The sequence below is a fragment of the Pantherophis guttatus genome, chromosome 16, assembly GCF_059756535.1.
Source record: "Pantherophis guttatus breed Tessera chromosome 16, ASM5975653v1, whole genome shotgun sequence".
NCBI classification, from domain to species: Eukaryota; Metazoa; Chordata; class Lepidosauria; order Squamata; family Colubridae; genus Pantherophis; species Pantherophis guttatus.
In genome coordinates this window covers 8,225,788-8,252,187 of record NC_142078.1, presented here as the reverse complement: position 1 = coordinate 8,252,187, position 26,400 = coordinate 8,225,788, and the positions used below count along the sequence as shown (strand labels likewise).

General features: G+C 44.8%; 1 protein-coding gene across 5 annotated transcripts in view; it reads right to left on the bottom strand.

Moving 5' to 3' along the window:
• The window catches only part of ASTN2 (astrotactin 2), a 433,657-nt gene that overhangs the window by 301,359 nt on the left and 105,898 nt on the right, over window positions 1-26,400 (bottom strand). For all 5 annotated transcript variants that reach the window (XM_087880005.1, XM_087880006.1, XM_087880007.1 and 2 more), the window contains exon 3: window positions 5,006-5,384. In XM_087880005.1, coding sequence (XP_087736131.1) covers window positions 5,006-5,384 — 379 coding nt within the window. The remainder of the gene's footprint in view (window positions 1-5,005; window positions 5,385-26,400) is intronic.

Genomic DNA, 26,400 nt, shown 5'->3' with positions numbered 1-26,400 from the left:
TCTTTCTTAGAGACCAGGCAAAAAAAAACAAAAAACAAAGGCAATCAAATATGCATTAGCCCAAAACTCTGGAGAAAGCATCTAATATAGGAAAGGAAAACACGCAGCCCCCAAATTGTGTGGAGAGATTTTGTTTTAGCAAAACACACCACTGGAAAAAAAAAAGCATCAAAAATGCAGGCCGAGATGTCAAGGTAAACCGGACTGTTTCTAGCTCTTTAAGCTTCTGTTTTCTTAGCCTTTTTTTTTTTTTTGCAGGCGTGAAGTTTAGTTAGGGTTAAACAAAAGAGAGAAAGAAGATGCGGTGGGAAGAATGTTGTCTCAATTTTGATCATTGACCCCAATTCAATCCGCGGCCTAGAGCAGAGGTTGGCCATGCAAAGAGCATAAGATTCAATTTAAGGGTTGAAATGCTAAAGAGGGCAAGAGATGATGGATAGATATAGAATATTTTTCCTGAACAGGGTGGTTATTTTATTAAGTGTTAGAAAAAAAGAAGTAGAAAGTAGAAATTGGAAAATAGTATTATCTATAAAGGTAAAGGTTCCCCTCGCACATATGTGCTACCCTGTTCCCCCAAAAATAAAACCTCCCCTGATAATAAGCCCAATCGGGCTTTTGAGTGCCTTCCCCGAAAATAAGCCTTCCCCGAAAATATTTAAACGGAGAGCTGGAAATCAGGTAAGACGGCAAGAGGAGCCCCATCTTGCTTCACGTGCCCCAAATTAATTAAGACCTCCCCAAAAAACGCCAAGTGCTTATTTCAAAGTTCAAAAAAATATAAGACAGGGTCTTATATTTCGGGGAAACACAGTAGTCGTTCCTGACTCTAGGGACTCATCTCCGTTTCAAAGCCGAAGAGCCAGCGCTGTCCGAAGACGTCTCCGTGGTCATATGCCCGCATTACTCAATGCCAAAGGCACATGGAAAGCTGTTACCTTCCCACCAAAGGTGGTCCCTATTTTTCTACTTGCATTTTTTACCTGTTTTCGAACTGCTAGGTTGGCAGAAGCTGGGACAAGTCACGGAAGCTCACCCCGTTACGCGGCACTAGGGATTCGAACCGCCGAACTGCCGACCTTTCGATCGACAAGCTCAGCGTCTTAGTCACTCAGCTACCGCATCCCTTGATGTGCCAATATGACATCTCTAATAAAATGGAACTTTGAGAAACTTCGAGCCTCGGAGACTTCTTTCGTTGGGGGTGTTACTTGGAACTCTGACATTAATCCAGAATCTGCTTTAAAACTTCAACCAGCTCCCTGACCTCCGGGGTGCCATCCAGGGTGCTGAGCCCTGAGCACCGACCCAACACCAGGCAGGGTGAAGACTCAGGAAAGTTGACAGAAATTGAACTTTGTCAGAAGTGTGGAAATAAGATCCCAGCGTGAGATCAGATCTCCACAGATCTTAAACCGTTGCATTTAAATATATATATTTATCTAAACACAGTCTCTTTTGATGTCTAAATTTAGGCGACTTAAAAGCTGCAGGGTGCTTATAAGTCTCTAACTGCCTTGAGTTTTGCGCTGAGGTTTCTCCTTGTAGGTGTAGGTGTAGGAGAACGTGAATAGAGAGAGAGGGGATGTGTGGAGGTGGGACAGAAAGAGAATAAAAGCCCTTTACTGAGTAACTTGATTCCCTGGTGGTGTTCTTGGCAGTGCCATATAAATAAAGCAGACAATGATTGGTCTACTCCTGGCTTATTCATAGCTAGCTTGATTTTCGGGATAAAGAAAACTTCAGGAGAAATAACAAGGTATCGTGTTATTTCAAAGTACTGAGGTTGCTACTTGAATTTGCAGTTTGCACTGAAGGTTTAATTTACAGGGTGCAGTAATTAAAATCGCGGTGATGTTCATCCTTTGCAATTAGGTGAAAGCAGTCGCTGGTACTCGACACGCTCAGAAACTCAGGGCTTATTTTTGGGGAGAGAGTTTATTTTGGGGGAGGGCTTATTTTTGGGAGAGGGCTTACTTTTTTGGGGAGGGCTTATTTTCAGGGAGGGCTTATTTTCTGGAAAACACGGTACATTGAAAGAAGCTGTAGTTTTTGAAAAGCGAGCAGAGGGACGGAAACGAGTAACGTGAGACCTCCTTCCATTTTTTGCCTAGGAATAAGTGTGATAGAAATTAAGAGAGGGAGAACAAACCAATTTGTGTCCTTTCTTTACCGCCGTGGTCATTATTTTTCCTCCCGCAGATTCTGATCTCGCTTACCATGCCGTTCTCTGCCGACAGATCCTATTGCTTAATTGGTTTTCAGGCTACCCAGAGAACCATGGTTATAGAGGGACAAACATCCCTCCGCACAAACAATTATTGATTGCCTGACTCAGAGGGAAATGGGGGAAGCCACTTTTTAATCACTCATTTCATTTGCATAGCGCTCTTTGACCCCCCCAAAAATGAATTTATCCTTTAGCACAATATGGGAGCCTCCCTCATCCATCTTAACAAAATAACACAGTTGGAAGGGACCACGGAAGTCTTCTAGTCCAACCCCTTGCTCAAGCAGGAGACCCTATGCCATTCCAGAGAAATGGTGGCCCAGTCTCTTCTTGAAAACCTCCAGTGATGAAGCACCCACAACATCTGAAGGCAAGCTTTCAGAATTAATTAATTAATTAAAGAATTAATGAATCCCTTAATGAATTAATTCCTTAATAAATTGTTCTCATTGTCAGGAAATGTCTCCTTAGTTGCAGGTTGGATCTCTCCTTAATAGGTTCCCATCCATTGCTTCCTCTCCTGCCTTCAGGTGCTTTGGAGAATAGGTTGCATCCCCCTCTTCTTTGGGGCAACCCCTCAATTATTAGAAGGCTGCTATCATGTCATCCCTAGTTGATCTTTTTAGAATATAGAATAACAGAGTTGGAAGGGACCTTGGAGGTTTTCTAGTCCAACCCCCTGCTTAGGCAGGATACCCTCCACCACTTCAGACCAATGGTTATCCAACGTCTTCTTAAAAACTTCCAGTGTTGGAGCATTCACAACTTCTGGAGGCAAGTTGTTCCACTGATTAATCGTTCTAATGGTCAGGAAATTCCTCCTTAGTTCTAAGTTGCTTCTCTCCTTGATGAGTTTCCACCCGTTGCTTCTTATCCTGCCCACCTCAAGTGCCTTGGAGAATAGCTTGACTCCCTCTTCTTTGTGGCAGCCCCTGAGATATTGGAAGACTGCTATCATGTCTCCCCTAGTCCTTCTCTTCATTAAACTAGACATACCCAGTTCCAGCAACCGTTCTTCGTATGTTTTAGCCTCCAATCCCCTAGTCATCTTTGTTGCTAGCTTCTCTGCACTCTTTCTAGAGTCTCAACAACTGTTTTATATATTTTTTCTCTTTTTTTCCCTTGAATTTTTTTGCTGATTTATTACATATCTTGCCAGATGGCCTTTGCCACACCAGCAGAATTCAACCTGCTTAAGGCTGGGTTGTCTCTGTAGCCTGTTTAAGAGCTACCGTTCTCCAAAATACCTTCAGCCTTTAAAAGAACACTGCTGCATCTAAAATATATTTACAGACTGCTTAAGACTGGCTCTCTGCAGAGCTGCCATTCTCTGAAACACCTCCAGCCTTTAAAAGACAGTTGCTTTTAAAATATATTTACAGACAAATGGAAGTTTGGAAGGTAGCCATCCAGATGTTATTTAGCAGACTCTGGGAGTCTAGGCAAGTACTGCAGACTGGTTATTTAACATGCACCAACTCCATTGCTGTCAACATCCAGCCTGAGTATCCAAATAAAAAGTCTTGGATCAGTAACAGTAACAGAGTTGGAAGGGACCTGGGAGGTCATCTAGTCCAACCCCCTGCTCACGCAGAAGACGCGTACTAGGGATTCGAACCGCTGAACTGTTGACCTTTCCGATCGACAAGCTCAGCATCTTTAGCCGGTGAGCCACCTAGGATCATTTCAGTTCTGAAAAGCTTACTGTTTGTTGAATGCATGGCGAGGTAAAACTAACTCTGAATTTCAAAGGCACCAGTTTAACAATATTAAACAATGAATTTCCAAGCCCAACCCCCCAGGCTTCGACGTAGACCATGTAAAACAAGTTCTCTTTGTTATGTGAACCATCTGCCTTCTACTTCACGCCTGTTGATATGTCCTTGAAAGGTTTCCAGAGTCTCCCAAGCTCCCGTGAAACGACAGAAATTCCGTTTCTCCAAATTAACCCATTTGTAGTCAACATCTTCCCCCCTTTACTCTAATGACAAGTTGAAACGAAGAGGCACGTAGCTGCTCTGACCTAGGCTTCCCAAAAGCACAAAGCCGACTCCTCGTCCTGATAAAACCCCTTTTTATTTAGTTTAAAGGGAATTCCTCTCCAGCAAAGTCCCGGCCAACAGTCTTGCAAAAGATTTCACAACTACAGACCTTGATCAGGCTTGGAGAGCTGCCAGGCCGATATCTTCCCAACGCCACTGTGTAGCAGACAATACTTGGCAAGAAGTCAGGAATAGGTCTTCACTCTAATGAATTGAACTAATTGCCTCCTGCAAACTCCCCTCCCCTTTCGCTCCTCTTTATTCCCTATGGGAGGGGCCATTCACCATCCACCTGTGGCTTTACTCCTGAGTCGACCCTTGTTCCTTAGCTGTTCCCTTCTCCTGGCAGCTCTGCGCATGCACACACTGGGAACAGGCTCCAACTGTTCTTCTGCCCCACTGATATCCGACTCCGAAGGCAGCTGATAACTGTCAGACGGCCCTGGCCCCCTCTCTGCCTCCGACGCAGAGCCCTCATCAGAGCCTTCCCCAGACTCCAGGACTGGCCCATGTTCCTCCCCAACCTCCTCACTGTCTGAGTCTGCCACCGGCTCCGTTGGCCCCTGGCAGGCCACAACAGTAACTACCCATCTTTCGCTCTTGACAATTGCATCCATTTAATGGGAAAGCTGCCCATCCAGACTGCTATGTTTCGACTCCTCTTCCCAAAAAACCCCCATACTGGTTCCTGCTTTCAACCAAAGGTAAGCACGGGAAACCGAAGTCAACTGACCTTTCTTTTCGTAGACGAGTTTCTCTCCGCTCCTGCCTGTGCTATCCAGGGGCACCCCGGTTTGACTCCCAAACTCGCCGTCTCGGTAGCCGAGCTCCGGATGCAGAGGGTTGTCTTCCTCTTCGTAGTCGTAGTCATCCAAGATCGGGGTCTCGCGGATGGGCATTCCGATGACCGAGGTGTGGCCCTGAAGGCGTGAACTGCGGAAGCTCTCCCTGCCCTGGGAGCCAATAAGCATGGAGGGGATGTAGTGGATCTCGTGGGTGGCCTCGGAACTGGCGCTCTTGTGGGGGACGCGGCGTTGTTTGTACCAACGCCGTTGGGCGTACAAGGCTATGGTGAACACCAGCAGCAGCAAAAGGAGAGCAATCAGTCCGCCCTAAAGAGAAAAAAACAAGGAAAAGAGGACTTCAGTATCGTTCCCTCTATTGGTTCTCAACCCCATAACAGGAGTGGTTGGAAAGCATCTCCCCTCCTGTAAAGTAACGCACCTTTGTTTCTATACCAGAAACAGGTCCTTCTATTCTACTCTACAGGCTAAAACATATGAAGAACGGTTGCAGGAACTGGGTATGTCTAGTGTGATGGAAAGAAGGACTAGGGGAGACATGATAGCAGTCTTCCAATATCTCAGGGGCTGCCCCAAAGAAGAGGGAGTCAAGCTATCCTGAGGGCAGGACAAGAAGCAATGGGTGGAAACTAATCAAGGAGAGAAGCAACCTAGAACTAAGGAAAACATTCCTGACAGTGAGAACAATTAACCAGTGGAACAACTGGCCTCCAGAAGTTGTGAATGCTCCAACAATGGAAGCTTTTAAGAAGATGTTGGATAACCCTTTGTCTGAAGTGGTGTAGGGTTTCCTGCCTAAGCAGGGAGTTGGACTAGAAGACCTCCAAGGTCCCTTCCAACTCTGTTATTCTATTCTATTCTATTCTATTCTATTCTATTCTATTCTATTCTATTCTATTCTATTCTATTCTATTCTATTCTATTCTATTCTATTCCATTCCATTCCATTCCATTCCATTCCATTCCATTCCATTCCATTCCTTCTCCTATTCTATTCTATTCTATTCTATTCTATTCTATTCTATTCTATTCTATTCTATTCTATTCTATTCTATTCTATTCTATTCCATTCCATTCCATTCCATTCCATTCCACTCCACTCCATTCCACCCCACTCCACTCCACTCCGCTCTCCAAATGGAGAGACAGTGGGAGTGGAAGGTTAAAAGGGCCATGAAGTGATGCCTCCATAAAGTTCTGTTCCTGTTCCTGTTCCTGTTCCTGTTCCTGTTCCTGTTCCTGTTCCTGTTCCTGTTCCTGTTCCTATTCTACTCTACTCTACTCTACTCTACTCTACTCTACTCTACTCTACTCTACTCTACTCTACTCTACTCTACCCTACTCTACTCTATTTTATTCTATTCTATTCTATTCAGTATTCCAGTATTTGAGAGGCTGCCACAAAGAGGAGGTCAACTTATTTCCCAAAGCACCAGAAGAAAGAATAAGAAACAATGGATAGAAACTACTCAAGGAGAGAAGCAACCTGGAATTAAGGAGAAACTTCCTAACAGTGAGGGCAATTAACCAATGGAACAGCTTGCCACCAGAAGTTGTGGGTGCTCCATCACTGGAGGTTTTTAAGAAGAGACTGGATAGCCACTTGTCTGAAATGGTGTATAGCGTCTCCTGCTTGAGCAGGGGGTTGGACTAGAAGACCTCCAAGGTCCCTTCCAGCTATATTCTGATTGAATTGCCTATCTAGTGCATCAGTGCAAATATTCTCCTTTATCTGAAGACAAAGTGTAGAGATTTGACAAGGACGCACTCCAAACATGTATCGAGAAAATTAGAATTGTCCTGCTTAAAGGTAAATTACTGGATCCAAATTAAACCTTTCTTTGCAAACCACAATCAGGGCAATCACATTAGGCGGGTGGATGTATTTAAAAATCAAAGCTTCAAAAACTGCATTGGGTTTCTCAGCCTTTCGTTTGAAATTCTTTGCTTTTTGTCCCCGTTTGTATTCTCCAAAATAACTGGTCATTCATTTCGGTACAGCAGGCAGAATAGTAACACGAATATCCAAATAAGAATAACGGTGCAATAATAATAATAATAATAAACAAAAACCGAAGGGGCATATTATTTGGATTTTTCTCAGAGGCCAACACAAATATCTTTGTTTTTGCTCTTTGTTTTTAATAATAGTGAGAAGTTATTGGATAGCCAATAGGGTTTAAGGGAAACATTGCTGTTTAGTATTTCATTACAGTACTGTAAAACTAACGCTTTTAATCTCCAAATATTAGCACTATACAGATTCAGAGAAGAACATAAGAATCGCAAAATGACAGTGTTACAGAATATCAGAGTGGGAAGGGACCTCGGAGGTCTTCTAGTCCAACCCCCTGCTCAAACAGGAGCCCTTATACCATTCCAGCCAAACGGCTGTCCGATCTCTTCTTAAAAACCTCCAGTGATGGAAGCACCCACAACTTCTGGAGGCCAGCCGTTCCACTGATTAATTGGTAATAAATTAAATAATTCAAAGCAATTGATTGCCTACTGATATTTATGGACTTAGCAGGTAGATATACTCTAGATGAAGTGGAATTCTGTACTTCTGATTAAGAATCTAGGACTAACAATTCTTTTAAAAACCTACATCTTTCCAAATTCTGGGAGAGAAAGCTGTTTGACAAAGCCCCGAGGATTCAAATCAATCACATAATCAACCAGCAATGGCGCCGACCCTCGATCAACCCATCCAATCCCCATCCCCACAACCAACACTTCACCTCCCAATGACCCTCACCTGACATGACCTCCCCATCACAAGACACATCACTTGAAGTGACCCACATCTGACCCATCACAAGATCTATTGCAAGATGCTCAACTGATGTGAGCCACACCTGACCCATCACAAGATCCTCACCTGATGTGACCCATCACAAGACCCAAGTCTCTCACCTGACGTCACCCACACCTGACCCATCATAAGACCCTCACCTGTGACCCACACATGACATGACCTTCCCATCACAAGACACATCACTTGACATGACCTACACCTGACCCATCGCAAGATCCATTGCAAGACGTTCACCTTATGTGAGCCACACCTGACCCATCACAAGACTCTCACCTGTGACCCGCACCTGACATGACCTCCCCATCACAAGACGCATCACTTGACTGGACCCACACATGATCCATTACAAGATCCATCACAAGACCCTCCCTTGATGTGACCAACACCTGACCCATCATGACCCATCACGTCTCTCATTTGATGTGACCTACACCTGACCCAAGATCCTCACCTAATGTGGACACACCTGACCCATCACAAGACCCTCATTTGATGTGACCTACACCTGACCCAAGATCCTCACCTGACATGACCCATACAAGACCCTCACCTGATGGGACCCATCACAAGACTCAAGACTCTCACCTGACGTGACCCACACTTGTCCCATCACAAGACCCTCATTTGACGTGACCCATGCCTGACCCATCATAAGATCCATCGCAAGACCCTCACCTGATGTGAGCCACACCTGACCCAAGATTCTCACCTGATGTAAGACACACCTGACCCAAGACCCTCACCTGACATGACCCATACCTGACCCATCACAAGACACAAGACTCTCACCTGTTGTGAGCCACACCTGACCCAAAACCCTCACCTGACATGACCCATACCTGATCCATCACAAGACCTTCACCTGATGTGAGCCACACCTGACCCATCACAAGACTCTCACTTGATGGGACCCATCACAAGACTCAAGACCCTCACCTGACATGACCCATACCTGATCCATCACAAGACCCTCACCTGACATAATCCTGCCCCCCATCACAATCCCTACTGACCACATAAGGAGAAGAACACCAACCCTGACATTCCCTCAACTCCGCTGAAGACGTTACCCAGCCTGGTACCGAAACGTTCGGAAACCAACCCACCCAACAATCTCGGAGAACGCAGCTCCGTCCTCATCCTCCACCCGAGCTCCAGCTATTCACCACCATCGCAAAGCTATTTTAACCCGAGGTCCATGGTTCAGCCCGGTAGCCTAAGAAATCAGCTTATTTTGCAAAAAGAGAAGAAGAAGAAAAATCTATATATTTTTTTATGTCTCTATTAGGTACTATGCCAACCGTATCCACAAAAGGCATCAATTTAATACGAGATAAAGCTCTCCTAAGATACGAAATATGCACAAGAGGGCAGAATTACAGCTGCTGTGGGAAGTCTTAAAAGTTTTTCCACTGGCTGTGAATAAAAAATAATCAGAGAGGGAAGGGAGAGAGCGAGAGAGAGACAGAGACAGAGAAAAAAAGGTCAATTTCCATATAGCTTCATCATAAAAACCGAATTTCATTTCGAAGAAGACGGGACCGAAATCCTAACAGGATGATAACCTGTCTGACTAAAATATGGGAGCCCGTGTTTTACAACGTGCTTATTTGAAAGATTTGAAGGCGAGGGTTGGCAAAACAGGCTCCCGGTGATGAAAGTTACAAAGCAGCGGGGGAATATATGAAGGAGAAAAGAAAAGAAAAGAAGAAAAAAAAAATAGGAGAAAAATAGCTTCTTCTATTTTGGGGAGGAAACTCTTAGCCGTCCAGAGGCTTATTCAAGGCTCTGGAATTGAGGTGTCTCCAAAGCGTCATTGTGGCGTTAGGAACGAGTTGCTGATGGGAAGAAAATATATTCATTCCTTTATGGAAATCTCTGGGTAAAAATACCTATTCATCTACGGATATATGAGATGCTTCTATTCCTTTCTTTCTCTTTCTTTCTCTTTCTTGTTCTCTCTCTCTTTTTTTTTCTTTCCCCCTCTTTCCCTTTCCCTTTCTCTCTTTCCCTCTCTCTTTCTCTCCTTCCCCCTCTCGCTTTCTTTCGCTTTCTTTCCCCCTCTTTCTCCCTCTTTTCTTTCCCTTTCTCTCTCTTTCCCCCCTCTCTTTCTCTCCTTCCCCCTCTCGCTTTCTTTCGCTTTCTTTCCCCCTCTTTCTCCCTCTTTTCTTTCCCTTTCTCTCTCTTTCCCCCCTCTTTCCCCCCTCCCTCTTTCCCTCTCTCTCTCTTTCCTGCTCTCTCTGTCCCCCCTCTCTTTCCTTCCCTCTCTTTCCCTCTCTCTCTCTTTCACTTTCTCTCCCTTTCCCTCCTCTCTTTCCTTCTCTCTTTCTCTCCTTCCCCCCTCTCTCTTTCCCCCCTCTCTTTCTTTCTCTCTCTTTCCCCCTCTTTCTCTTTCTCCCTCTTTTTCTTTCCCTTTCTCTCTCTTTCACCCCTCTTTTCCCCCTCCCTCTTTCCTTCTCTCTCTCTTTCCTGCTCTCTCTGTCCCCCCTCTCTTTCCTTCCCTCTCTTTTCCTCTCTCTCTCTTTCACTTTCACTTTCTCTCCCTTTCCCTCCTCTCTTTCCCTCTCTCTTTCTCTCCTTCCCCCCCTCTCTCTTTCCCCCCTCTTTCTTTCTCTCTCTCTTTCCCCCTCTTTCTCTTTCTCCCTCTTTTTATTTATTTATTTATTTATTTATTATTCGAATTTCTATACCGCCCTTCTCCTTTCGGACTCAGGGCGGTGAACAGCCAAAATAAAAACATTTATACATAAATACGATTAAAAATAGATTTAAAATAATTAAATTTGGCCCATAGTTTAAAATTTATCAATTTAAAATCCATATCAAAATTTAAAACCAACCATAAAATCTTTCTTTCCCTTTCTCTCTCTTTCACCCCTCTTTTTCCCCTCCCTCTTTCCCTCTCTCTCTCTTTCCTGCTCTCTCTCTGTCCCCCCTCTCTTTCCTTCCCTCTCTTTCCCTCTCTGTCTCTTTCCCTTTCTCTCCCTTTCCCTCCTCTCTTTCCCTCTCTCTTTCTCTCCTTCCCCCCCTCTCTCTCTTTCCCCCCTCTCTTTCGTTCTCTCTCTCTTTCCCCCTCTTTCTCTTTCTCCCTCTTTTTCTTTCCCTTTCTCTCTCTTTCACCCCTCTCTTTCCCCCTCTCTCTCTTTCCCTCTCTCTCACTCTTTTCCCTCTCATTCTTTCCCCTCTCTCTTTCTCTGTAACAACAGAGACGGGCTCTACCCATCTCCGTTGTTACAGCCTCAAACCCTCACAGCTTCAACCTCACACTGTCTACCCATGGACCTCACCCCATTCCTAAGAGGTCCGTAAAGGCGTGAAAATGCACCAGCGTGCCTACCGTTCCTGTTCTACTGTTCCCATTTATTTGTATTTACTTCACGTTTATGTTCATACCTATACTTGTTATCTTGCACATGTTTGACAAACAAACAAACAAACAAATAAATAAAATAAAAATATTTTGCTTCTCATCCAAGAAACTTCTTCAGTTCTTTTTTCTTTCTTCAATCTAGTTCAGGGGTCAGCAACCCGCAGCTCTGGAGCCGCATGTGGCTCTTTCATCCCTCTGCTGCGGCTCCCTGTCACTGTCGGCACCACAATTTTGAGAGGAGCTTCCGGTTAGTGTGGCGGGGGGGACGGGGGGAAGCATTGCGTGCCAGGAGGAGACTTTATGGCAAGGGGTGGATTTTCCTGTCCGCTCCACAATTGATAGGGCTTTTGGTTAGGACAGGAAGAGGAAAAAGGACACCACACTAGGAGGAGACTCTATGGTGGGGGAACCGGACTTCCGGTCGGCTCCAGAAGTGAACAGGGGGCTTCCGGTTAGGACCTTTGGGGCTCTTTGAGGGTTTAAGGTTGCCGACCCCTGATCTAGATTATGCAGTGAAACTGAGCGGTCTAGAGGTGGATCTCTCGCCTCACCATCAGGAGGCTGTGAGTTCGATCCCAGGTAGAGGCAAATATTTCTCTCTCTCTGGGCACGCTGAGAATATATATCTGCTGAACCAAACTCCACATTGGCGACAGGAAGGGCATCCGTCCAGTAAAACACTCAGCTCCATTGCCGAAACTCCACCCCACAAGGGATTATGGGGTCGTTAAAAGATGGTTATGCAGTGAAACTGTACTGGAGGAAAGCAAAAGTTCTCCAAACCAGCAGAATTTCAAGAAAAGGTATGTCTTCTCCTATCTCAAGGAATAATCAAGAAGCTTCATTAAAACTCCCGAGCTATGCAGAAGATGAAAATAAACTAAAAGAAAAAAAGAAAAGAAAAAAGAACCTTGAACCGCGATCCTCCCTCAACTGCAGGGAATCTGATTAACCCCAAGACAGAAGAAAAGTCACTTGGCAATTGCATATCCCAGACAGCTCTTCTCCTGGAGGAGCAGAAGGCAGCTCACGGCAATGAATACTGCTTAACCCAAATTTCCAAGAGGTTACACAAAATTGTAGCGGCAGCAGTCTTTGTACGCTCTGCAAAGGCCCATCACGCAGGATCCCCAAACCCTTGACGTCTGGTAGACAAGGTTCTTACACACCAAGCTCAAATCCAAAGTTCAAGGATGTGTGAAAGACATCTCCCTCCCTTATTTTCCTTCTTCCTTTCCTTCCTTCCTTCTTTCCTCCTCTCCCTCCCTCTCATTTCCATCTCTTCCCTCCCTGCCTCCCTCCCTTCTTTCCTCTTCTCCCTCCCTCTCATTTCAATCTCCTTCCTTCCTTCTTTCTCTCCCTCCTCCCTCTCATTCCCATCTCCTCCCTCCCTTCTTTCCTCCTCTCCCTCCTTCTCATTTCAATCTCCTCCCTCCCTCCCTCTTCTTTCCTCTTCTCCCTCCCTCTCATTTCAATCTCCTTCCTTCTTCCTCTCCCTCCCTCTCATTTCAATCTCCTTCCTTCCTTCTTTCTCTCCCTCCTCCCTCTCATTCCCATCTCCTCCCTCCCTTCTTTCCTCCTCTCCCTCCTTCTCATTTCAATCTCCTCCCTCCCTCTTCTTTCCTCTTCTCCCTCCCTCTCATTTCAATCTCCTTCCTTCTTCCTCTCCCTCCCTCTCATTTCAGTCTCCTTCCTTCCTTCTTTCTCTCCCTCCTCCTTCTCATTTCCATCTCCTCCCTCCCTCCTTTCTTCCTCTCCCTCTCTCTCATTTCCATCTCCTTCCTTCCTTCCTTTCTCCATCACATTTCCATCTCCTTCCTTCTTTCCTTCCTTCCTTCTTTTCTTTCTTCCTCCTCTCCCTCCCTCTCATTTCCATCTCCTTCCTTCCTCCATCCGTCCTTTCTTCCCTTCATCCCTCCCTCTCATTTCCATCTCTTTCCTCTCTCTTTCCTTTCCTTTCCTTTCCTTTCCTTTCCTTTCCTTTCCTTTCCTTTCCTTTCCTTTCCTTTCCTTCCCTTCCCTTCCCTTCCCTTCCCTTCCCTTCCCTTCCTTTCCTCCTCCTCTCCAAAACTTTTATTACTGAACAAATTACTCTGGGAACCCCTGATGCAATGCTAAAAATTAACATGAGGTTGCTACTCAGAACTCAGAAATATTTCCCCTTCCTAGTGAGAAAGCAAAGAGTGGTTCATCAACCAAGGACAAATAAACTTCGTCAGTTTTGCAACCCATAATGATGACTTAAAGAATATTTCTGTTAAAATTAGATCCATCAGGTCTCTAACATGCAAATCCTACCACTTTGCAATTTGATCCAAATCTGCCGGAGAATCATTATATGGCCCATACAACCATCCCAATCCATAACTAAATCCCTTTAACCCTCTTTACTTTGACTATTAATAAATAAACCCTACAAATATGTCAAATCCAGGCGCAGAAGTACACATTTTTTGTCGCAAAACCTTCATTGCCTGTCTGTATTGTTATTATTATTATTATTATTTTGTGCGTCCTGGAGAGATGGCAAGATTAAGAATAATAACAACAGCAGCAAAACAAAATGATAATTATGATGATAGCATTTATTTACTTCCTCGCTAATTTACCAGGAAAGAAAAAAAAAAAACCCAGCTAATCTCAATGGATAGCTTGATCATTAGTGCAAATTAATGCAGCTTGGTTGCACAGTATGCATATATTAAAAGAAATTAATTCTTTCCAAAGAAAAGCAAAGGGAGTCAGGCAAGAACGCATGCTACCAGATGTTAAAAGGCTGATAAAATTTGGGATTATGACGCTGGGTGGTTCTATTTCTTTTCTCTTCTTTTTTTCCAGTCTCCCTTTTCTTAATTTTGTATATATGTAAATGCCAAATCCAGAATGTTTTCTACTCTGGTTGACCTTTTCTGCTTATGGGAAGAAATGCCAAAAGGAAATAAATGTCTGAACTAGAAGCCCAAGGAATTACCTTATGCAGGTAATTCTCGACTGCGAATAGTTCATTTAGTGGCTCGTATTGATGACAGTTGATGTATCCCCAGGGACACGTGATGAAAATTCAGACGCTTGGCCACTGGCTCTTATTGATGACGGTGTCAACTCGCAAAGCATCCCTGGCCTGCTCTCGAGTTGCCTTAAGCAAGGAGGGATGGGAAACCGATGAAACAGCATGGCAGCCAAAGACAGATGCACATTCCAGACTTATCTCTCTCAAGGCTGTCTCCCAGGGTTACCCACAGCGGCCGGAGGGGAGTGATCTCCACAACTCGCAAAATTGTTCCATTGGTGAATGTGATTGATGACACACCCTGGGCGGGAGAAGGGGGGAAACAGGGTCATGATTGGGGTGTAAATTATGTAGGGTCAGAGCTGGCTTCACTTGGGAAGGTGCCGACATGAAGCTCCTAATAAATAACTGGATTTCTTTTGAAGTTTGGCTCGAGGCTCATGATTTAATTAGGGCATCCGTCGGAACCCTGATAAGACGATTGCAGTGTCCCGCGATCCCCTTTTGCGAACTTCTGACAAGCAAAGCCAACGGAGAAGCCAGATTCACTTAACAACCATGTCTCTAGCTTAAGAACTGCAGCGATCCACTTCGCTTCAAACTTACAACAGCATTGAAAAAAAGCGACTTAGGGCCATTTTCACTCTTACGACCGCGGCAGCATCCCTATGGTCACATAATCAAAATTCAGATGCTTGGCCACTGACTCATATTTATGACCGTCACAGCGTTCCTGTGATCACGTGATCAAAAAACTCAGATGCTTGGCCACTGGCTCGTATTGATGACGGTTGCAGAGTTCCGGGGGGGGGGTTCACACGATCCCCTTTTATGACCAAGCAAAGCCAACGGGAAAGCTGGATCCAATTAACAACCGTGATGCTAACTTAACAATTGCAGCGATACTGCAGATTCACCGCTATGGCAAGGAAGGTCTTAAACTGGGACGAAATCCACTTAACAACTGTCTCCCTTAACAACATACATTTTGGGCTCCAGTCCGGTTGTAAGTCGAGGTCATAATACTTGCTTATCAGGGGTGAAATGCTACCGGTTCCAGCTAACAGGCCAGAAGTAGCCTGTTTTTTACCCTCTGCACATGCACAGAAGGCTTTGCGTATGCTCAGAGGGTCCAGAATTGCATGTGACATGCACGCGCAGAGCGCACACTTCTGAACCAGTAAGGAAGGTAAGTAGATTTCACCCCTGCTGCTCAGTGGTGAAATGTAAAATTTGTTACTACCGGTTCTGTGGGCGTGGCTTGGTGGGGGTGGGGTGGGGGTAATATGACTGAGTGGGCGTGGCCAACTTTTTTCTTTTTTTACTTTTAAAACCATTTTTTTCTACAATCTCTTCGGCTGAAGAGGTTGTAGAAAAAATGCTTTAAAAGCCTCTGATGATCCCAGCTGACTTGCCTGATCGGCAGAGGCTTTTTTTCCTTTTAAAAAGATTTTTTTCTATAACCTCTTCGGCCGAAGAGGTTGTAAAAAAAATGCTTTTAAAGCCTCTGACGATCCTAGCTGACTTGCCTGATTCAGCAGAGGCTTTTTTTCCTTTTAAAAAGATTTTTTCTATAACCTCTTCGGCCGAAGAGGTTGTAGAAAAAAATGCTTTTAAAAGCCTCTGATGATCCCAGCTGAGCCACGCGATCATCAGAGGCTTTTTTAAATTTTTTTTTTACTTTTAAAAGCATTTTTTCGGTCAAAGAGGTTGTAGAAAAAAATGCTTTTAATTTTTTTTTTTTTAAAAAAGCCTCTGATGATTGCGCGGCTCAGCTGGGCAATGGGGGGGGGCAGGGATTTTTGCTACCGGTTCTCCGAACCACCCGCCTCCATCGCTACCGGATCGGGCGATCCGGTCCGAACCGCGAGCATTTCACTCCTGGTGCTGCTGATGTCTGAACCAGGAACCCAAGCAATTGCCTTGTGCCAATTCATCCCTTTGATTCATTTATTCCCCTTTTGCAAGCGCTCTGCAGATGTTTCCCTCCTCTCTGGAGAACAGAGTGGATTTGAACCTCATCAATTTTGTCTTCTGTTTTTCTGTTTTGTGTTTTTTTTTTCTTTCCCACTGACCGTATCCTCCAGGGCAAATATTACAAATGTACATGCCAAGCCCCAAACTGAGCTTTCCTCCTAATTGAAAAAAAAATAATGAAAAGAAAGACAATGATAGTTGTTTCTTTGGCTTTATCTGCCAAGAATTGAAAAGAGCTCCCAGTCACAGTTAGGAAGGCAAGAGGAAAAGGGCAGATGGGTATGTGGGGGGGGGGTATGTGCTGGAGATAGTTTCAAAATGCGTTGCGGGATGTTTAAGATCAATTCATGGAATCAAGCAATATAGAAAGGAGCGGCCTATGACTAAAAAAGGCGGGAGAACATTCCCTTCCCTTCCTTTTCATCTTCCCTTCCCTTCTGTCTTCCCTTCCCTTCCATCTTCCCTGCCCTTCTTTTCTGTCTTTCCTTCATCTTCCCTTCCCTTCCTTTCTGTCTTCCCTTCCTTTCTGTCTTCCGTTCCCTTCCATCTTCCCTTCCCTTCTATCTTCCCTTCCCTTCCTTTCCATCTTCCCTTCCATCTTTCCTTCCCTTCCCTTCTGTCTTCCCTTCCCTTCCATCTTCCCTGCCCTTCTTTTCTGTCTTTCCTTCCATTTTCCCTTCCCTTCCTTTCTGTCTTCCATTCCCTTCCATCTTCCCTTCCCTTCCATCTTCCCTTCCCTTCCTTTCTGTCTTCCATTCCCTTCCATCTTCCCTTCCTTTCCTTTCCATCTTCCCTTCCCTTCCATCTTCCCTTCCATTTTTCCATCCCTTCCTTTCCATCTTCCCTTCCTTTCTCCCTTCCCTTCCTTTCCATTTTCCCTTCCCTTCTGTCTTCCCTTCCCTTCATTTCCATCTTCCCTTCCGTCTTTCCTTCCGTCTTTCCTTCCTTTCTGTCTTCCCTTCCCTTCCTTTCCATCTTCCCTTCCATCTTTCGTTTCCTTTCCTCCCTTTCATCTTCCCTTCCCTTCTGTCTTCCCTTCCTTTCTGTCTTCCCTTCCCTTCCCTTCCCTTCCCTTCCCTTCCCTTCCCTTCCCTTCCCTTCCCTGTATTGGAGATCAATTCAAAATGCACTGATGGACATTTCAGATCTATTCACGGAACCAAACATTAAAGATAGGAGAGGCCTATGACTAACAAAGGGGGGAAGCCATCCCTTCTCTTCCCTCCTTCCTTTCTCCCTCATTTTCCTTCCTTCCTTCCTTCCTTCCTTCCTTCCTTCCTTCCTTCCTTCCTTCCTTCCTTCCCATTTCCAAAGCTTTATTATTGAACAAATTACTCTGGGAACCTTCCCAACCCTTGTATAAATATGTTTAGACAGTTTTACTGTGCAAATATTTCAGCGCAACAGATGCCCCTTGCGAAAAGCAACTGTCATGGCATATGCCAAGGTTCCAGTTTTGCCACATGACTGGAGTTTTCAGGAGAACGGCAAAAGACTGCCCAGGAGCAGCAATGGTTTGAAAAAAGAGAATAATTATTTAGATGCACCATTAAGCTACACCTTGAGAGAGGAAAAACACACTTCACAAATCAGAGAATGTCTAGAGCAAGATTATGCTACAATATGTGATCCTTTTCAGATAATAATTATAATCCCACAGGGCACATATTTTCATTAGGGAGGGAGGGAGGAAGGGTGGGAGGGAGGGAGGGAGGGAGGAAGGAAGGAAGGAAGGAAGAAAGGAAGGAAGGAAGGAAGGAAGGAAGGAAGGAGGGAGGGAGGAAAGAAGGAAGGAGGGAGGGAGGGAGGAAAGAAGGAAGGAAACCGTGGTGGTGCAGTGGTTAGAGTACAGTACTGCAGGCTACTTCTGCTGACAGCTGATTACCAGCAGTTTGGCAGTTCAAGTCCCACTGGCTCAGCCTTCCATCCATCCAAGGTCCATAAAATGAGGACCCAGATTGTTGGGGGCAAGAGGCTGACTCTGTAAACCACTTAGAGAAGGCTGTAAAGCACTATGAAGCGGTATATAAGTCTAAGTGCTATTGCAAAGTGCGAAGGAAGGAGAGGGAGGGAGGGAGGGAGGGAAGGAAGAAAGGAAGGAAAGAAGGAAAGAAGGAAAGAAGGAAAGAAGGAAGGAAAAGAGGAATTCATGAGCCGGCTGCCAGCCCTGTCACAAAATAATTTTTTGACTAGCTTATAACCTGCTATGGGAATAGTAAGATCCTTTGCAAAGATGACTCACAGACACAATAATGAGATATAGGAAGAAGAGATCATTTGTTGCATTTTAAGAGAAGTTATTAAAATTCCTCACACTTGTGGGAAAGTCATGTCCTGATATATATCTTTTCTTTTGCTTTACTATATTCTTAGGGGAGTTTTTTCCCCCCTTTCTTTTCTACTTGTTTCCTTCCTGCCCATTCTAGCTTTTATCCTTTTACTATGCATCAGTTTTCATCTGCGTCATTGTAATGTTTAATAACATTACTCTCTCTATACAAAAAGAACTGTACTTTTTTTTCAACCCTAGTATTATTCCAGGAGAAGAGAGTGCAATTCAACCATTTGCTTTTAAGGTTGGTCTTGCATTTGTGTTGTGTGATCCCTGAAGGAACCAGGAACCCAGCTGGCTGCTGAGTTTGACAGAGCTACCCTGAATCAAAGCGACATCTTCCCACCTTTGCACATAATGGAAACGCATTTCCATGAAGAGGCCTTCTCCCATCCTTTCATGACAAAACTAACTTAGTTGATCCACCAAGAGCTGAAAAGATTAAAAGAGTCGCCGTATAAGAGAAGGTGAGTTCCGTTTAATGCCAAGTACAATGTCAGGAGATTTGACGCCAAGTCAGCCCCCAGCATAAGGCAGCCTTTAAAATACCTGTGCCTCTTTTCTTAGAGGCTTCTGCAACTTGATCCAGAAGCTAAAAGAGGAAAGCTAAAAAGGTGGTGGAGGAGGAGGAGGAGAAGGAGAAGAAGAGCAACAGATTATGTTGAAGAAGGAAGAAAGAAGGAAGGAGGAGGAGGAGAAGAGGAGGAGGAGGAGGAAGAGGAAGAAGAGCAGCAGATTAATGTTGAAGAAGAAAGGAAGGAGGAGGAGGAGGAGAAGGAGAGCAGCAGATTATGTTGAAGAAGGAAGGAAGGAGGAGGAGAAGAGGAGGAGGAGGAGGAAGAGCAGCAGATTATGTGGAAGAAGGAAGAAGGAAGGACGGAGAAGAGGAGGAGGAGGAAGAGGAAGAAGAGCAGCAGATTAATGTTGAAGAAGAAAGGAAGGAGGAGGAGGAGGAGAAGGAGAAGAAGAGCAGCAGATTATGTTGAAGAAGGAAGGAAGGAGGAGGAGGAGAAGGAGGAGGAAGAAGAAGAGGAAGAAGAGGCATCCGTTGCTTCTTGTCCTGCCTTCAAGTGCTTTGGAGATTAGCTTGACTCCCTCTTCTTGATGGTGGACCCTTAGATATTGGAAGACTGCTATCATGTCACCCCTTGTCCTTCTTTTCACAATTCAGTTTCAGATTAACAGAGTTGGAAGGGACCTTGGAGGCCTTCTAGTCCAACCCCCTGCTCAGGCGGGAAATCGATACCATTTCAGACAAATGGCTGTCCAATCTCTTCTCAAAAACCTCCAGTGTTGGAGAATTCACAATTTCTGGAGGCAAATTGTTCCACTGATTAATTGTTCTAACAGTCAGGAAATGTCTCCTTAGTTCTAAGTTGCTTCTCTCCTTGATTTTGTTTCCACCCATTGCTTCTTGTCCTACCTTCTGGTGCTTTGGAGAAGAGCTTGACTCCCTCTTCTTTGGGGCAGCCCCACAAATATCAGAACACTGCTATCATGTCTCCCCTAGTCCTTCTTCTCATCAAACTACCCAGTTCCTGCATCCGTTCTTTATATGTTTTAGCCCCTCAGATATTGGAACACTTAAATATTGGAACTTCTGACGTGCTCAAAAATGCCCCGGGGTGCAAAGCAAAAAGATGAGACATGCTCCAAAAATAAGGGACAGAATGGTCAGACAAAGACAGTTTGCTGGACCACGCCATGATGAAGCAAGAAAGAAACTGCATGCACCAAGCCGGAGAAAAATCTCTGCAAGAAACAGCTGGTAAGAAAAGCTGTCTCCAAGCTGCCTTCTCACTCTTGGCTTTTGAGGCTTTGTCTGGCGCCTGGAGAAACTGGCAGCTATAGGAATATGGGATGAGGAGGAAAAGGAGGGAGAGGAAGAAATGGAGGAGGTGAAAAGAGAAAGATGCTTGTAATTTATTAAGGGGGCACTTTGGCAAAAAAAAAGGGGAGGGGGAATTCAATCCCTCTGCTTGAAAAAAATATATCTTCTTTGCTTAATGCATCTGTATGCTCCAGCTTTTGCTTCTACTGTAGGAAGTTAGCACCTACCCCTCTCCTAGAAAAAAATAAATTTTTAGGAGATATTAAAAAGGCAGAATATTTCCCCTAAAAGGGAGGCAGAAACCCAGACTCCCCACCACCACGTTTGTCAATGGGCCATTAAGGTCTGGGCCAGTCTATTCTACATAACAAAGATCTACTCTTTTAAGCCTTCTGGGAGGGGCCAATCATCTCCTGGCCTTACTCCTCAGTTGTCCTTTTTGCTTTAGCTGCTCTTGCCTTCTGGCAGCTCTTTGCATGCGTGCACTAGGAACAGGCTCCTCCTGTTCCTCTGCCTCTCTGCTATCCGCCTTTGGAGGCTCCGGAGTCCGGACATCGCTCCCAGATGGCCCTGGCCCCATCTCTGCCTCTGATGCAGAGACCTCATCCAGGCCTTCCCAGACTCCAGGACTGGTCCATGTTCCCCCCCCCCAGCCTCCTCACTGTCTGACTCTGCTGCCAGCTCCGCAAGCTGCTGGCGAACCACAACAAGACTGAGATAACTCCCCATTGCATCTTTCTCCTCCAATACCTTTTTGCTACCTCTTCCTTCCAGTTCCAAGACCATCCTATTTTGCTTAGAGCCAGTGTCAGATGATATTCTGTGGCAATTCTGCCATGTGATAATCAAATGACAGGTTACTTGGCTTGGTAGCTCTTCATCTGTACGGTTGTTCCTAAGAACTGGTTTTGAAGCCAAGACCAGAAGAGTCGCAATTGAGGAAGAACAGAAAAACTGCTCACAGGCTGATGCAAAACAACCCCATAGTCAGGCCTGCAAGCTCTTTTGGGCATTGGATCTTCAGGCCTGCCACATTTAGTGCTGTGGGAAACTGGGAGGGGGGGATTGTATGGAGCTGGGGAGATATGTAGTCAAAATAACATTCCTTTCTCCGAGAGTTAAGGCCACTCTGCCCTGCACCTGGATGGATGAAACTGGGAGGCATCTCCAGTTGGGACAGTGTTTTGATTGGACCATGTGATGGACATGTGGATGCTGGGCAGGGTCTTGGAATTTCCTTTGGGTGGGGAAAACCTGGAAGCTTTCAGATTCTGGGTTTTCCCAGATGTGCCAATATGACATCTCTAATAAAATGGAACTTTGAGGGATGCTTAGCCATGGAGTCTTATTTCGTTGGGGGGTGTTACTTGGAACCCTGATACCCCTGATAAGTTTTAACACCTAGCAGAAGACGTGAAGAAGATCCGTAGGGAGCCACAGCAAGCAAGAAGTGTTTCTTACACCTGAGTAAAAACCTGAAGCTTTCAAATCAGGCAGAGAGTAAGAAGGAGAGATGGTGTCGGCTCCCCCTCTGGGCTATAATAGAGAGTCCTGTCCCTAAAACCCAGAAAGAACATGGCATTCCAATCCAGCATGCCAATCTGCCTTTATACAGTGTTAAAAAGTCATTAACACCTCCTCGGAGGATGGAGTTAGCAGCAAGCTGTGACGGGCAGACCTTCCCAGGGGAGAAAAAAAAGAGAAGCTAAGAAAAGGAAGACTAGCAGCAGTAAAAATTCTCAGGCGGGGCACGCAGCTCTGTCCTCAACTCCCGTCAGAAACTACATTTCTGCCAGCATCACGAGCAGGAAGAGGGAAAGCTGAACAAAAAAATATATATATGCTAGGATTATCAACAAGGTTCTGTGAGAGGGATCTTGGAGTCCTAGTGGACAACCATTTAAATATGACCCAGCTGTGTGTTGCAGCTGCCAAAAAAGCCAACACAGTCCTAGACTGCATCAACAGAGGGATAGAATCAAGATCACGTGAAGTGTTAATACCACTTTATAAGGCCTTGGTAAGGCCACACTTGGAATATTGCATTCAGTTTTGGTCACCACAATGTAAAAAGGATGTGGAGACTCTAGAAAGAGTGCAGAGAAGAGCAACCAAGAGGATTAGGGGACTGGTGGCTAAAACATATGAAGAACGGTTGCAGGAACTGGGTATGTCTAGTTTAATGAAAAAAAGGACTGGGGAGATATGATAGCAGTCTTCCAATATCTCAGGGCCTGCCCCAAACAAGAGGGAGTCAAGCTATTCTCCAAAGCCCCTGAAAGCAGGACAAGAAGCAATGGGTGGAAACTAATCAAGGAGAGAAGCAACTTAGAACTAAGGAGAAATTTCCTGACTTAGAAAAATTAATCAGTGGAACAACTTGCCTCCAGAAGTTGTGAACCCCATATTAAATTCCAGTTAAGCTGATTTATTGCTCATGCCTAGACACAAGAATCTAGTCAATTAATACTAATAGATAAGAATCATCAGAATTCAAGAGGAGTTGAGCTTAGACACTGTGGGAACGTAAGGACTCTAAGTTGATTCCTCTTTTGACTCTACCTACATCATCATCATTTTTTTAATGACCCCATAATCTCTTGCAGGATGGAGTCTGGGCAATTGAATGGAGCTAGGAGAGTGTTTAATGGCCAGATGCCCTTCCTGTCACCAATGTGGAGTTTTGTTCAGCAGATATATTCTCATTGTGCCCAAAGAGAAAAATATCTGCCTCTACCTAGGATCGAACTCACAGCCTCCTGATTGTGAGGCAAGAGCTCCACCTATAGGCCACCACATCACTCCCCTTTCCTTCTCATAAAGATCCTGCTAAATCCATAAGTACAGCACGCTTTTGCTTAGATTCCTCCAGCCAAATAAGAGCGTATCATCAGGCAACCTGCAGGTTTGCCAAATCTTGTGTGAATTAGATACCGAGCAACTACTCTTCCACTGAAACCATGTGAGAAAACCGCTTTGAATTAAGGAAGGTTGCTTTTCTTCTCTCTGGTTGATACATCGCTTTGTGTGTCAACTCGCAAAGCATCCCTGGCCTGCTCTCAAGTTGCCATAGGCCAGGTGGGATGGGAAACTGGCAAAACTGTACAGCAGTCAAAAACAGATGCACATTCCACACTTATCTCTCTCAAGGCAGTATCCCCAGGTTACCTACAGCAGCCAAGGGGAGTGACCTCTACAACCTGCAAAATTGCTCTGTTGGCGAATGTGATTGATGATACACCCTGGGGAGAGGGGGAAACAGGGTCATAATTGGAGCATAAATTATGTAGGGTTAGAGCTGGCTTCACTTGGGCGCCTGCTGACATGAAACTCCTATTAAATAATTGGGTTTCTAACTTGGGTTATGCAGAATGTTTTGAAGAAAAAAATTCAATTTTCTCCACAATTGTTTTTATTGGGTATAGTTAAGGGTTTTACATTGGGTGAAACAAAGTTGATATTGCATATGATAACAGCAGCGAGATTATTGATAGGTAAATATTGGAAAAATGAAGCTTTGCCCACTATCGAGGAATGGACTTTGAAGATGGCCAGTTTTGCAGAGATGGCGAAAATTTCAGCATATTTAAAAGATTGTTCACAAGAGACTTATGAATGGGAATGGAAAAGGTGGATAGATTATGTGCAGAACAAATACCAAACCAGGAAGTATCAAATAGCTTTTAATTGAAAATGTTATGTTAAGATAGAAATATTTTAACTTAGTGAAGTTGAAAAATTATATGGAGGATGGAGGGGCTCAAGTTTTATATAAAGGGGGGAGGGTTTCTGATGTGAGTATATTCTGTGGAAGTCCGGGGGGAGGGGAGGGTTAGGGAGGGTTAGGGAGGATGAGGCTGGGGAGTTTGGGGTGGGTTGAGGGGGGGGGGAAATGGGGTGAAAATGTAACTGTAAAACTTTTGCAATAAAAAAAATAAATAACTGGGTTTCTTTTGAAGCTTGGCTTGAGACTCATGATTTAATTAGGGCATCCTTTGGAACCCTGACATTGTGCAGATGTCTTGAAAAACCAGAGGGACGCTTTGGAGAAGTGGAAGAAGGAGCTACCCATTCTCGAAGCCCGAACTTTAGAAACCGAGGCACAGGTAATTCGACGGTGGGAAGTTAACTTGTCTGCAAAAAGCTATTCAGCTTCTCAAAGTTTCCCTTTTTTCCCCTCCAAGCTTCAACTCACCAAGGTGCAGAGCAGAAAGTTTAATTCACTGCCTTGGGCTTGTTTTCAGAACTTGGATTTTCTTCTTTTTTTTTCAGACTCGTAAAGAGACATGCAGGTGTCTCTTTCCCATGCAGCGATCAAAAGGCCTGGAGGGGATGCGTGCGAGGAGAAGGCGACCCTCTCCTGTGGCTGAGTCTCGCTTCTGTGAAACACACCGCACTCTTTCAAAGCCCTGCCATTTCCAAAAGAATCGATTGGGCTTTCTTCTCCAAAACTCCATCCTTTCCAAAGGAGGATTGAGTGCACTTTCAGTCAAAAAAAAAAAAAAAGCTTTTTTCAGGAAAAGTTTGCAATGGGATCTATTTAAGGAACGGAATCTAGTTTCCAATCTAGTCTAAAGAAAAGAAGAATTAGGGGCGACACGATAGCAGTCTTCCAGTATTTGAGGGGCTGCCACAAAGAAGAGAGGGTCAACTTGGAATACTGCATTCAGTTTTGGTCGCCATGATGTAAAAAAGATGTGGAGACTCTAGAAAGAGTGCAGAGAAGAGCAACCAAGAGGATTAGGGGACTGGAGGCTAAAACATATGAAGAACGGTTGCAGGAACTGGGTATGTCTAATTTAATGGAAAGAAGGACCAGGAGAGACATGATAGCTTCTTCCACAAAGAAGAGGGATCAAACTATTGTCCAAAGCACCTGAGGGCAGGACAAGAAGCAATGGGTGGAAACTCATCAAGGAGAGAAGCAACCTAGAACTAAGGAGAAATTTCCTGATAGTTAGAACGATTAATCAGGGGAACAGCTTGCCACCAGAAGTTGTGAATGCTCCAACACTGGAAGTTTTTAAGAAGATGTTGGATAACTAGTTCGGAAGGCTGAAAGAGAGATGTTCTTGAGTTTTTTCATACCCGAAGATGACGGATATTTGGTCATTTAATTCCTCAAATTATTGCTGTGCTATTTTCCCCCTTCTTCTTTTTAAGTAGAGGGAAGTAAAGGAATTGTGATTCACCATCCTAAGAGGTATGCCAATGATGGGGATGGAAGTCCTCTCAGCTCTACCACTGAGGTCTGATGGTTGAAGATGTCCCATCTTCCCCCAGTTTCTAGGTTGTTGTTGTTGTTAGTTGCAAAGTCATGTCCGACCCATCGTGACCCCATGGACAACGTTCCTCCAGGCCTTCCTGTCCTCTACCATCCTCTGGAGTCCATTTAAGGTCACGCCGACTGCTTCAGTGACTCCATCCAGCCACCTCGTTCTCTGTTGTCCCCTTCATTTCTTTTGCCCTCCATCATTCCCAGCATTAGGCTCTTCTCCAGGGAGTCCTTCCTTCTCATTAGGTGGCCAAAGTATTGGAGTTTCCTCTTCAGGATCTGGCCTTCTAAAGAGCAGGCAGGATTGCTCTCCTCTAGGACTGACTGGTTGGATCACCTTGCAGTCCAAGGGAATGTCAGCAGTCAGGGTTAGAATCAGAATAGAACTGGAAGGGACCTTGAAGGTCTTCTAGTCCAGCCCCCTGCTCAAGCAGGAGATCCTATAGTATAGTTGGCTGTCCAGTCTTTTCTTAAAAGCCTCCAGTGATGGAGCACCCACAACTGGTGGCAGGCTGTTCCACTGGTTAATTGTCCTCACTGTTAGGAAGTTTCTCCTTAATTCCAGGTTGCTTCTCTCCTTGATTAGTTTGACCAGTTTGATCACCTTGCAGTCCAAGGGACTCGCAGGAGTCTTCTCCAGCACCATCGTTCAAAGGCCTCAGTTCTCTGGCGCTCAGCCTTTCTTATGGTCCAGCTTTCAGTTTCTATGGTA